This window comes from Piliocolobus tephrosceles, chromosome 3 (assembly GCF_002776525.5).
Source record: "Piliocolobus tephrosceles isolate RC106 chromosome 3, ASM277652v3, whole genome shotgun sequence".
In the NCBI taxonomy this organism is placed as follows: Eukaryota; Metazoa; Chordata; class Mammalia; order Primates; family Cercopithecidae; genus Piliocolobus; species Piliocolobus tephrosceles.
In genome coordinates, this window is record NC_045436.1 from 110,536,175 (window position 1) to 110,550,171 (window position 13,997).

At 34.3% G+C, this 13,997-nt stretch overlaps 1 protein-coding gene across 4 annotated transcripts in view; it reads right to left on the minus strand.

The window, feature by feature from the left end:
• BMP2K (BMP2 inducible kinase) overlaps positions 1 to 13,997 on the minus strand; it is a 144,388-nt gene that overhangs the window by 30,699 nt on the left and 99,692 nt on the right. For all 4 annotated transcript variants that reach the window (XR_002733691.2, XM_023222475.2, XM_023222476.2 and 1 more), the window contains exons 12-14: positions 13,287 to 13,385; positions 12,459 to 12,643; positions 6,388 to 6,545 (exon numbers count right to left, since the gene is read on the minus strand). Coding sequence is in view for 3 of the 4 variants with exons in the window: in XM_023222475.2 (XP_023078243.1) it covers positions 6,388 to 6,545; positions 12,459 to 12,643; positions 13,287 to 13,385 (442 nt within the window). In the remaining variant the exon portion in view is untranslated. The remainder of the gene's footprint in view (positions 1 to 6,387; positions 6,546 to 12,458; positions 12,644 to 13,286; positions 13,386 to 13,997) is intronic.

The following is a 13,997-nucleotide window of genomic DNA, read 5'->3' on the forward strand; positions in this document are numbered from 1 at the left end:
TAATTCTTTCAAAACCTTTATGACAATAGGTACAATTACCAGCCTTTACAGTAAACATGAATTCTGCAGTATCTATATCAAACTTTGGATTGTTTAAATTTTTACTTAAAATTTTTTTGAAACACTATCACACATTTTATGGAGGCACTAATACTGAGTTACTAAATACATCTGACAATTGTTTTATGAACAAACAAAACTTCCTAAACTTAAGTGCTCTTTTCAAATCCAACACTGCGTTGGTTAACAATGAAAATTTATTTTGGGTATTATTTTTCAAGGTACTAACTGTATACTTAATGTAGGAAATCAGTAACAAATGCTCATTTTACTAAAAACTTTTTATTATTTTGTTGTCAAAACACCTATTAAAGAGAAGCCAGTCCCACAACATCTTTCTGCAAAAGGTTGAACAATAATTTATATAACGAAGGGTCCCTAACTTATTGTGGTGGGAGGCTGCAATCAAACCTTAACGAGAGGATTCAGATTCACTGAGTGAGATTACATGTGGTTACCTATTTATTCAGGCCCTGAATGCATTTATGGAATAACTATAAAACCAGTAATTATGCCTTGTATCAGAATCCTCCTGGACTCCCCCACTCTTCTCCATTTCCCAAATTCCAGTGTATAAAGCACTGAGGACAGAGAAAAGAAGGGGTGAGAAAGTACAAATGGAAGAGACTGACTCAGAGTGATGACGACAGCATGTCAATATCCAAGGGCCCTCATTCCTGAAAATTAAGACCAAAAGTATAAGTATTTAAGTCTGAATTAGAAACAGACTTTATACCTCAACCATCTGCATCATAACTGCTAGGATTTCTGTATAAAATGTAGTTACCTGGACCCTACCACAGACCTAATGAATCAAGTTATCTGAGTAGTAACTTAGGAATCTGCAATTTTACATACTCTCTGTTTTTATTTTTGTTTTATTTTATGTTTTGAGACAGGGTCTCACTCTTTCACCCAAGCTAGGGTGCAGTGGCATGATCATGGCTCACCGTGGCCTCAATCTCTCAGGTTCAAGCGATCCTCCAATCTCAGCCTCCCAAGTTGCTGGCACTACAGGCACAGGCCACCACGTTCAGCTAATTTTTTATTTTTTGTAGAGACAAGCTCTATGTTGTCCAGGCTGGTCTCAAACTCCTGGACTCAAGCAATCCTCCCAAAGTGCTGGATTACAGGCATGAGCCACCACACCCAGCCTCTCAGCGCATGTTTGTTTTTGAGACAGAGCCTTGCTGTTTCACCCAGGCTGTGATACAGTGGCATGATCTTGGCTCACTGCAACCTCTGCCTCCAAGGCTCAGCCTCTGGAGTAGCCACGACTACAGGCACGCCACACTTGGTTAATTTTATTTTTTTAATTTTTTGTAGACACAAGGTCTGTATTGCCCCGGCTAGTCTCGAATTCCTGGCCTCAAGCAATCCTCCCACCTCAACCTCCAAAGTAGTAGAATTACAGGCAAGAACCCACCACACCCGGCCCTCTCGACGTATTTAAACCACTACTATACTAATAAGTCCCAGCTTATAAAACTGTGAAGTTATCACTAAGGTTCTTTAAATTCTCATGCACTGGTATATTACATCCATCAGTCTGTGGTAAATTTATGGTAAGTATATAAACAGTACTGTGAAATTATGACAAAACTATACACATTATCATGTAGGGGTGAACTTGTTTTTATATAGGGGTCCCTATAAGTAAAAATATAGAAGAACTTTGCTCTATGCAAAGTTCATTTATCCAGTTATTTCAAAATAGGAATCAGAATAAATTCATTGTAAAATGAACGTTATTGTTCCACAAAATGCAGAATCAACTTTTCAATGGAATTTTTAAAAAATCATTTATGTTTCTAAAGTTCACATGAAAATGTGGGTCTCAGGACACAAAATACAAAATAAATATACACATTAATTTTGTAATTATTAATTACCTATAAATAAAATCTAATGAAATGGTTATGTAGAACTACTTTGTAAATACATAGTCATCCCTAAAATGTTTTTAATTACATTTTCAAATGACTGGTTTTCTTTAGATTAGAACAAAGCTTGATTATCCAATATAAGAAACTTACCTCCTGCCTTCACAAAAGAATTATGTTGGTGAATAAAGACAGTAATTAAGAATTAAAATTCTTTTCAAGAATTTTAATTGATACAGATAGATATACAGGATTTTAAAATCTTAGAATCAAAGTATATTCCATAATATCATCACAAAATTAAAATAGTCTACAAAGTTAATTTTGCTGGTAATATAGATAATGGTGTAAAAGGCTAAAAGGTTAATGAATAAGGTTTAAAAGTACAGTCGTCATGTGATACTCTTGAAACTGGTCTAATATACTTGAAAAGTTCTGTTATTCTGCACTGAAGGAACAGTAATAGTTCTGAATTTGCTAAAAAAGATGAGGGTTAATATTTTACAATAAACTATAGATTCAGATGCTTATAGCCATTATCATTCTGTGGCTTCATAGATGAAACAACAACATTCAGTGGAATTTATAAAGCAATCACAATATCTTTAGTATCTTCTATTTTTCCTTTTAGTTATTTTGATCCAATTTTAAGCAGAAAAAATCCACCATCAATAAATGAAATGTATTTCATGAAGAAATAGTTTTAATTAACAGGTATAATTACACAACTATTTGCACAAATACAAGTTTATAAATTCCCCAAAGCATCTGTGTTCTAATTAGTTTAATGTATTAAATATTATGACAATTTTAAATTGTCATATTAAATATTAAGATACTAAAATATTATGACAAATTGCTAAAGTTTACATACTAATCGGGATATTCTGGTACAAAAAAGTAAAAATACAAACTTAAATTTTTAAAAATATCATTCAGACAAGCTTTATTATTAATGCTTAAATTTGATTTAATGTTTTCTTCTTACTAAAATTAAGAACAGGTAAAACAATTCTGAACCATAAATGGTATTCATTTATAGTGAAGGTGAAAGCAAGAAGAATCTAGTTTATTTTACATATTAAATCCCTTTGCCTAGTATATGGAATCAACTGTTTTCTTAAAGATCACTAAAAAACGTTATCAATTAGTAATACTTTAGAATTTTGATATCTCAAAATACTATTATGATTTGAAAATTACTTTCTGGATAATACATGTAAAATATTTTCTAAACAGCATATTTTCCTTTTTTTTTGCTTTTAAACAAATAACCATGAATCATTTTCAAAATAAAACCCCAAATGGAAAAGTATTATTCTGAATAATCATTATACTGGCAATGCCTCTACTTTTAAGGACCATATAAAGGCTTTCAGTTTCTCACTGGAAAGTGTTTTATAAACCAAATATAAACTATTTTAGAAAAGACTTTGGAAAATTGTTAATACCTGTGTCAAGGAAAAGGGTACAAATATCCTACATGGCATTTCAACTGCATCAATAGTTTATTCACTTTGGAAAATGACAGGATTTGTATTATACTGATGGGCAAATTTTTGGAGTCATTGAACCCACTATTGCGGAATTCAAAAAAGTGAGTTATTAAACTTTAAGAAAGTTTAATATAATGACCAACTATCAATTTTCATTGCACAATTAGTCTTCTAATAAACTCTTAAGGTTCTGAAAGAGTTCTTTTGCCCATCAATATAATATAAACTCTATCAAATAGATCAAATATTAGGTATCTTATTGCTTCTGAAAGAAGTGCTAAAGATGACTACATTTTACAGTTAAGTTAAACTCTGAGAGGAAATCTTTCTAAACTATATTTTATATTACAACTTTATAGTAATTACAAACTTTTTTATTAAAGACATTTCACTTTTTTGAACCCTAAAAGAGTGGGTTCATTGACCCCAAAATAGTTACTGAACAATGAATATCAATTATTAAGAGAAAAACAGACACTTTTCCATCAACTTCCTTGCTATCATTTGTCACTTCTGCTTTTGATGTGTTTGCCCACAAAGCCCCTTCTAATTTGACGGTTACATCACCACTGACAAACTGATAATTTAAATATAATTTTTAAATGCTGGCTAAAAGTTAAAAACCTCTTAAATCATGACATAAAGGCTTATACAGAAAGTGAGAAAAGGGAAAGTGGCATTTATTTATTGAGTGCCCAGATTTAAAGACATCATTTAATTATCTGGACAACCCTATGAAATAGGCATCACTATCGCCAGTTTATAAATGTGAAAGTGAGACTGACAGCAGTTGAGTGACTTATCTGAGATTACAACCTAGTTAAGTAACATTGCCAGGGATCAAAATTTATGTTTTCTGGTACTGTGTGCCAAATTAAGTGCATCAGACTTGTGACAATAATTTCAGTAGCTCATGGACCATCTATGTGTTTTTCCAAATGGCTAAGGTTGCTCCAAGTCTAACCTTCACATAAAATTCCTCCTGCACTTTCCTTTGGAACTTAGTATCTTTCTATAATTAATACTGCAAAGTCTGAACTCTCTTTGGCATACACATGTGTACACAGATACATGCACAATTTACAAATGCTATCTGATCATGAAGTTTAAAATTCACACATTATCTGATCATGAAGTTTTAAGCTATTCTTAAAAATAGCTACTTAAGAATTTTACGTACTCAACCCAATTTTTATGAAGTTATATACATATAGGCATATTCATATGTCACTTGCCTATGCTAAGTAAATAAAACTACTTTGATGTCATTACAAATTCTAGGAAGCTTAGAATAACACATTTTTATAGGATACAAAATAATGTGAATACCCATTTCATAAATTCATTTTTTAAAAATAATTTTTTACCTAAGCAGTTGAAAATACTAATTTAGCAAACCCTGGTCAGTACACATTAAAATTAATATATTTTGCTTTAAATATAGTCCTATAAATTATAATGATTTGGTTACACCCTGTATCTACCCCTTCCATCACTCTGAAAGAGCTGGGCGTGGTGGCTCACACCTGTAATCCCAGCACCTTGGGAGGCTGAGGTGGGCAGATCACCTGAGGTCAGGAGTTTGAGACCAACCTGACCAACATGGAGAAATCCTGTCTCTACCAAAAATACAAAATTCGCCAGGCATGGTGGCACATGCCTGCATCCCAGCTACTAGGGAGGCTGAGACAGGAGAATCGCTTGAACCCAGGAGGCGGAGGTTGCAGTGAGCCGAGATCGTGCCATTGCACTCCAGCCTGGGCAACAAGAGCAAAACTCAGTCTCAAAAAAAAAAAAAAAAACTCTTGCTTTTGGGCCTACTCAACATAAATTCTAGGAAAATGCCAAACAAAAAAGTTGTGATTTAAAAAAAAAATTGTTTTAGTAAGATATGATTGGTTTTATTAAGAAACCATTATTAATAGTTCAAAACGTATTTTTATATCGCATTTAATCAATTTTCATACTCATATAACCAATATGTAAAATACAAATTTAAATCCCAAACAACTATTCTTACAGGAATTTTATATAAAATATATACCAATTCAGAACAAAGCATTTCATCTATTAAACATTCTCATAAGGCCAATTACCTAAACGAAATAGGACCTAGGAACTACAAACTAGGGACTATTAAGACCTTCTTTTCACATGCAGAAGGGGAAAACACACTTGTTTTGTGTGCACACCTGCATACACACACACACACACACACACAAGCCTCAGAAACCTGAAAATTATCTACATACTCTAGAAGTGAGCTTTTTGCTCCTATTTTGCGACCTACTCAAAACACTCGCATCATTCTTTCAAAAACAGGACATTTCTAAAATGTGTGGCGAAGCTTGACATATATTAGGTAGTTCAAAGAAAAGCAATGATTCCAAGTAAAAACATTGAGATATCTGATTTAAAGTGAAAAAGAATTTATTTAATTTTTGCCATATCAGGACAACAAAGCAGCCCTTTTATGCCACTGCTCATTAAAAGGGCATTACAAAACATTAACATAATGTAGTAGCCCACGTTTTCTTTCAGGCATTTTCAAAGGGCATCTCAGACCCACAATATTTTCTATTGAGTGTGCAGAAAAACAGAGTTGCACAATCATTACTAAGGCAAAATAATAATGTCTCCCTTTTTATTGAAACATCAATGTTCCATGTTTTGGAGATATTCTGAATTTAACATTCATAGATATGCAATATTTAAGTTTTAGGATATTAGCATACTATCAGCAATATTGGGTTTAATAGCTACTATCAGGTAACTGATTTCTAATGCACACAACATAATTTGATAGTATAAGAAGATGGCCTGAATTTTGCCCTCAAATGCACAAAAAGAATTTCCCATATACATTCTCAAAAGTCTTTGGCCTTGCTGAATAATAATAGAGCTGTTATTTTACTGTGAAGCAAAATAAGCCTTCAAGTGTCCCTTACTTGATCTTAGAAGGTCAAATTCTCTGTCCAATAGTTCCTCTTCTGTTAACTTAGAAAAATTATCCTCTCCAAAAGGATTCCACCCTGACATATCAGGTGGGTTGCTGATGTTCTTCTGATTTGTGAAATTTGCAATGGCCTCTTTATCAGCAACTGACCTATAGTAATAATTGAGAAAGAAAAAAGAAGATGGAAAGCAAAATTAAAATTAATACAAATTCACAATGCCCTAGTTTATACTTTATAAATACTTAGAAAACCAAATCATTTCCTTATGACAGAGATGACAGACAAAGGCATGAGATGGAGAGAGACAACATATGGGATCTAGATCACCTGCATAAGGTATACTAGCTCCATAATCACCTACTTAAGGTACACTAGCTGTGTACCCTTGGGCAAGTTCCTTAAGTTCTCTGCCTCAGCTTCATCTGTAAAAAGGAGTTAACAGTATCCACCTCATAGGGTTACTGAGAAGATTAAATAATTTAATACACATAAAGCAAAGAGAACAGTATCTAGTAAAAATAAGAATATTAACTGTTATTATCATAGGAAATAAGCCTTAAAGAAAAAATCAGTCACCTATCAGACAGTATCACTCTAAAATCACTACTGAACACAGTGATCAAATGCCTTGGTTATGCTGAGACACCACAGTAATTTTCCTTTTGACAAAGGCATTCCCTATATATAGCTACTAACAAAAGATGAATTGCTAGGACTGCTTTAAAAGTTAGCTAAAATTAAATGAGGGTTATTTTTGTATATAATAAATTATTTATAGTATTTAAAGGATCTAGAGTCTGGAGCCTGAGACCACTGGTTGTATGAAAATTATCTTAGGCTTTTAAGAGAAGATGAGAATCTAAAGATTTCTTAACCCAAGAATCTCTGTGTACCTCTCCCTGCAACCCAGCCTGGAAATATAGTCATGTACCACACAATGACCTTCCAGTCAACAATGGACCATATATATAATGGTGGTTCCGTAAGATTAAAACAGAGCTGAAAAATTCCTATCACCTAGTGATATCGTAGCCATTGTAACACCATAGCACAACAGATTATTCATGTGTTTGTGGTGATGCTGGTTTGAAGACACCTACTGGGCTGCCAGTTGTATAAAAGTATAGCAATACAATTGTGTACAGTGCCTAATATTTGATAATAAATGACTGTATTCTGCTTTATGTATTTACTATACCATATTTTTGAGTTATTTTCAAGTATACTCCTTCTACTTATTTTATTTGAGGTCAACTGTAAAACAGCCTCAGGCAGGTCCTTTAGGAGGTATTCCAGGAGAAGGTATCGTTATCATAGGATATGACAGTTCCATGCCTGTTATTGCTCCTAAAGAACTTGCAGTGAGACAAGATGTGGAGGTGGAAGATAGTGATATTGACAATCCATACCTTAGGCCAGGGCTAATGTGTGTGTTTGTGTCTTAGTTTTCAACAAAAAAGTTTAAAAAGAAAAGTTAAAATAGAAAAAACCTATAGAATAAGAATATAAAGAAAATACTTTTGTACAGTTGTACATGTTTGTGTTTTGTGTTACTACCAGAGTCAAAACATTCTTAAAATTTTTAAAGTTTATAAAGTAAAAAACTGAAGTTAATTTATTATTGAAGAAAAAAATTTTACATAAATTTAGTGTGTCCTAAGAATGTGGTGTTTATAAACTCAAGTCTATAATACTGTACAGTAATGTCCTAGGCCTTCACATTCACTCACGACTCACTCATTGACCCACCCAGAGAAACTTTCAGTCCTCCAAGCTCCATTCATGGTAAGTGCCCTATACAGATGTACCATTTTTTATCCTTTATACAATATTTTTATTCTACCTTTTCTATGATTAGATACAAAAATACTTACCATTCTGTTACAATTGCCTATAGTACTAAATACAATAACATGCTATACAGATTTGCAGCCTAAGAGAAATAAGTTATATAACAAAGCCTAGATGTGTAGTAGGCTATAACATCTAAGTTTGTGTAAATAAACTCTACGATGTTCATACGATAAAATTGCCTAATGATGCAACTTCTCAGAACATGTCCCCGTTGTTACGCAATGCATGACTGTATAGCATAAGAATGAGACAATGTAAGAAAGCTATTAAGTTCCTTTCATAATTCATATCCAAATCTTCTTAACAGTAGTAATGAAGGGAGAATCCTAGTGTTCAAAGTAGTATCCCAATTTTGCAAGTCTTAGTCTTAACTGATTCCCTAAATATACCTAACTGTTGAGAGCTCATTGTCATTGCCACCAAACAGGTCTTAGAAGAGAAAGAAAAAGGCAAAAGTCATCCATTTAATCCCTTAGTCCAAGCCCCTTCAGTATATCTGAGCCAAGAATAGGATACTTAAATACTTACTGAAGGCTAGCATATAATAGAGGAAAATAAACATAGTAAGTTACCTACAAGTAGATAGACTTGCTTAGTAAGTAGAACTTACTATCTTAATTTAAAAAACAATTCAGTTTAAAAACCATTCTGGATGCATTAACTGCCAAGCAGTCTGAGCCTGCCTCCTGTGACAGAGTCCCATCTCTAACTCCAAAACTATGTCTAAGAATTTTCAGTCCTTAAAACACAGATCAGATGTGTTTTTATCCAGAAAATTGAAGGGAAAAAAAAAAAACAGATCAGAGTGGGTAAAACTCAGAGAGAGATGGTGGGTATTCCCCCTCCTGTCTGTCAATGATTCCTTTTAGAACTTTGATTCCCTATATGAATCACCCTCTTACTATTCCCAAAATAAATTTACGGATTCCCATTGGCAGACTGTAACTCAATAGGGTATCACCTTAACCTAGTTTAAACAGGTATTAAAATATGTCTACAAGTTATCTGACATTCCTTCCTTCAAAGGGTGAAACTGAATTTTGCTGCCCTTGAACACGAGCTAGATCTAGTGACTCAATTCTAACAAATGAAATATGGCCCAAGCAGCAGCCCATGACTGCTGAGACTAGGTCTAAAAAGACATTTCAGATTCCTCCTTGCTCTGTCTCTTGGATCACTTGTTGAGGGAGAAACCAGAATCAATAATTCCTTGTTCAAAATAATTTTTGCCTTGCCAAAGAGAAAACTCAAGCAGTCTTTTGGAGAAATCCATGTGGCAGGGGACTGAAGCCTCCTGCCCAAATCCATGTGAGTAAACTATCTTGTAAATTACATCCTTTAGCATCAGTCAAGCCTTCAGAGGAGAGCCGAACCAGCCTTACCAGACACAACCACCCTGTTAAGCCACTCCTAAATTTCTGATCCAAAGAAAGTATGTAAGATAATAAGTGTTTACTGCTGTTTTAAACCACTAAGTTTTGAGATAATTTATTAGGCAGCAACAGATAACTAATACAACAGGGCAATTACATCATAAGAAGATAACGTATGCATAGAAAATGTTTATTTTCACTATTATTGCAATATAAAACAATAATACTCTCTGATATTCAGAGTAAAGATAAATTAACATGGTAGAAGAGTAGAAAGTTTAGCAAAAGATAGTGGAAAAGAAAAGGAAATAATCATTCCAACAAAGATAGTGACTCTTTCCCTCTGTCTAAGGAACTACTTAGTTTCTTATATTCTACTCAAATAGCCCCTTATCCACTTAGAGACAAACATTTAACCCCAATTCTCTTCTTCCACTGACTTAGTTATAAGCAGGAACATTAGTGTAGAGCTCTTTTTAAATTGTTACAGAAGACATTACACTCAACATACAATCTGAGGTTAAGTAGGTATAATAATATTAATGCAGTAGCATTGACGTACCAAGTGTGGCTGGAGCAATGTTCACACATGAAGTTCCACAATTCTAACCTTTAGTGGCTGAGTGTGTAATTTTTTCTACCATATCCTTAAATACATAATTTCATAGGAGTGGAGTAAAACAAGTCTTATGCACTTTCCCAGATATGCAACCCAGTATTTCCTAACCTGGGGAATGCAAGATGATTTTTGTGATAACTTATTTTTTAATAGTTACACAGAAATTAAAAGAAAAGTATCTAATGTATCAAACCTGTGATTTGTCGAATAGCATCATTACAAATGAGAATAAAGCAGGCAGTGCTATAGTAATTAATAAACATTACAGGTATCAGCACCTTGCATGCCAGTGTATGCCTCAAATCTCTGGATATCCAACTTTCTTTGTAACTAATCAGAAGTTTAGACAGATTTCCAATTCATCATCCCATTCTCATCAGTGACATAACTTTGCTTCCAGGAGCTGACAGACTTTTAGAATATGAAGTATACACAATATATATGCTATGTCAGAGAAGACAGTTTAATATCTTTTCTACTTTCCAACTAAATACACTAGACTTGACATTTTTTTATGCTAGTTAGCTTCAAAAGTGGAAAAAAGCAATCATCTAATTAATACAATAGCCTCATCGGTATCTTTAAGCAATCATCAAGCAGAATATCCGATGTTTAATGAGGAAAATTATTCCATTCTTATCACTAGGGGACTTAGCAAATTTATTATATTACAATTTACATTTCATACTTTATATTTTAGTGGATCTTGTTTAAAATGTATAATGTTTTAATTTTATTATACACAATAATGTTCCTAATTATTAAAGAAAAAAAGCACTACACGAATAAAGCAAAAAATTTTAACTAGAGTAGATAAATGACAACGAGTTTGGCAAATACTGATCTGAAGTTTTTGTTTGTTTGTTTTTGTGAGATGGATTGACCAGGCTGGAGTGCAGTGGCATGATCTCAGCTCACTGCAACCTCCGACCCCCGAATTCAAGCCATTCTCCTGCCTCAGCCTCCCAAGTAGCTGGGATTACAGGCGCACACAACCACACCCAGCTAATTTTTGTATTTTCAGTAGAGACAGGGTTTCACCATGTTGGCTAGGATGGTCTTGATCTCCTGACCTCGTGATCCGCCTGCCTTGGCCTCCCAAAGTGCTGGAATTACAGGCATGAGCCACCGCACCCTGCCTGAGTTGGACATTTAAACTGGCCTTTAACCATATACTCTGCTTTCTCCCTAGACAAAACTGTCCTAATTCCTCCACCCCAATTCTTACTTTAGAAAAGCAATTCAAGAAATCAGTTCATGTTTCTGTCTCCCTCCCTACCATACCTGCCCCACCATCTGTTCCTTGTGCATGCGTGCACACATGCACACACACGCATGTGCGTGCACACACACAGAGGTTGGGAGGCGTTCTACAGCAAACTGCATACTTTAGCTCTCTCTTGAGATGCAGTGTACAAGTATGCTACTGATGCTGCTGTTTCTCCTGCTCAACTCTGAGCCAAAGCTTACAGACATCTTTTCTCAGCTAAGGTTTCAAATCCTTAAATAGCATTGTATGAGAACTTCTTCAGTGTTCCTGTAACAAAAGTGTAACAGCTCCTACCTCCCAGGTATCTAAAAACATTAAGAGACATTCATGATGATTCTTAATTACAAGATGCCAAAGCACCTGCCATTTTATATGTAAAAGAAAATTTGTACCAAAGTTCTTTAATTTATAACTCAACTAACCAATATATCTAAATAGCCAAAATATACTATTCCCCACTATGTTATGGTAACGAGTATGTTTACTATATATCATCTTAAAATATATGTATGTAAAAATGTTTATACATATTTAAATTAAATTATACAACCTTTATGAGTAAACAGTAAAATTAATCAAAGGTAATAACATGCAAATAGAAACAGTCTATGAGGATTTATTTTTAACTGCTAAAGTCACTTGTTAGGGTGTTGTTCATACTTACATTACAAAAAATGCCTATACACACAAGCCAATAATATCCTTAGCCCTAAATGCTATTAGATGTTGCTACGCCTTACCTACAAATAACAGTAAGCAGAATAAACTGAGGAAATGGAAGGATGGGGATGCGAAGGGACCAGAAGACAGGACTAGGAAGAGAGAATGGGTGGCTCTACAGAAAAAATAAGTCCAAATTAATTTAAGAGAACTTAATGACCGACCATTCAACAATGACTTCCACTTCCACAATAATTTCCTTTGCTTTCACCGGAAAAATACTTGCCTATTGGCACTATAGGAGGAGTCCATTATGGTTCCAACCTGAGCTGGAAGTGATGAAGTGTAGGAAACTAAGGCTGGTGAGAACTCTTGAGGGGAGGTAAGATATTCAGGTGATGCCTGCTGTTGAGACGGCTGATGTTGAGCTAGCATCTGCTGTTGAAAGAAAGCCTGCTGATACTGCTGCATCTGAAAAAAGAAATGATATTATACAAAACAATGCTCCAGTCCTAAAGCACTGTCAGCACTGCATCTATTTGCTATGTTCCTTCCTTTCACATTGGTGACAAAATCAGAAACCTAAAAAACAATCACCTGCAGGAGCAGCTCTATTACTAGAAAACTACAGCAAGATGAAATAAACCTTTTTAAAAAGTTGTGAAGGTAGGCTCACTTGGCCAGAATCAAAAATCCTCTTTTAAATATTTCAAGAAAAAGAGTAGCTTAAAGTCACTAATACAGTGGTTGCGGTAAAAAAAAAAAAAAAGTCAAATTATTCTCTGAAGCAAATACACTCTCCATTTGGGTTTCATTTTTTTACTCAATAGATATTTGCTGAATGAAAGAGACATGTGACAAAAGACTACAGGTAAGACATCATTTCCCGTACACAATAAGAGAAGTATGTTATCAGTCAATTACTATGTGCCATATTTAGGTGCCATAGTTCAGTGCAATTTAAAATTGTTTGAGAATATATGACTTGCTTTGATAAAATACATGTCAAGTAACTTGATTTTGAATTATTAAATTCTGCATAATATGATTCATACTGTGAATTCCAACACCATAATGTACACTCAGAGAAATCTCTAGAAATTATTTAAGTTACCATTGTTGGATACTGTGATGCAGAAGGTTGTGGCTGATATACCGAATGCATTAAAAACTGTTGCTGAAGCATCTGTTGCTGCTGTGTTGCATGTTGATACTACAATGAGAAAATCAAACAAATTAATAAATGTTATTAATGCCTTTTTTGTGTCAGAGCCCTTTTTCAAAGTATTGATCTTACCATAATAATGATTTGAGAAATCAGCAGTCCAAACATCAACACAAAATAGTTATACTCTAAATTACTATAATTTATTAATAAATATGCTTACCATCAGAAACCTAAAAACCAATCATCTGCAGGAACAGCTCTATTACTAGAAAACCACAGCAAGATGAAATAAACCTTTTTAAAAAGTTTTGAAGGTAGGCTCACTTGGCCAGAATCAAAAATCCTCTTTTAAATATTGAAGAAAAAGTCACTAATATAGTGGTTGCTATTAAAAAAAAAAAGAGTAAATTATTCTCTGAAGCAATTCTCTGATCCAGAACTGGTTTCAAAATTATCAACAGCCGGGCGCGGTGGCTCAAGCCTGTAATCCCAGCACTTTGGGAGGCCGAGACGGGCGGATCACGAGGTCAGGAGATCGAGACCATCCTGGCTAACAAGGTGAAACCCCGTCTCTACTAAAAATACAAAAACTAGCCAGGCGAGGTGGCGGGCGCCTGTAGTCCCAGCTACTCCGGAGGCTGAGGCAGGAGAATGGCA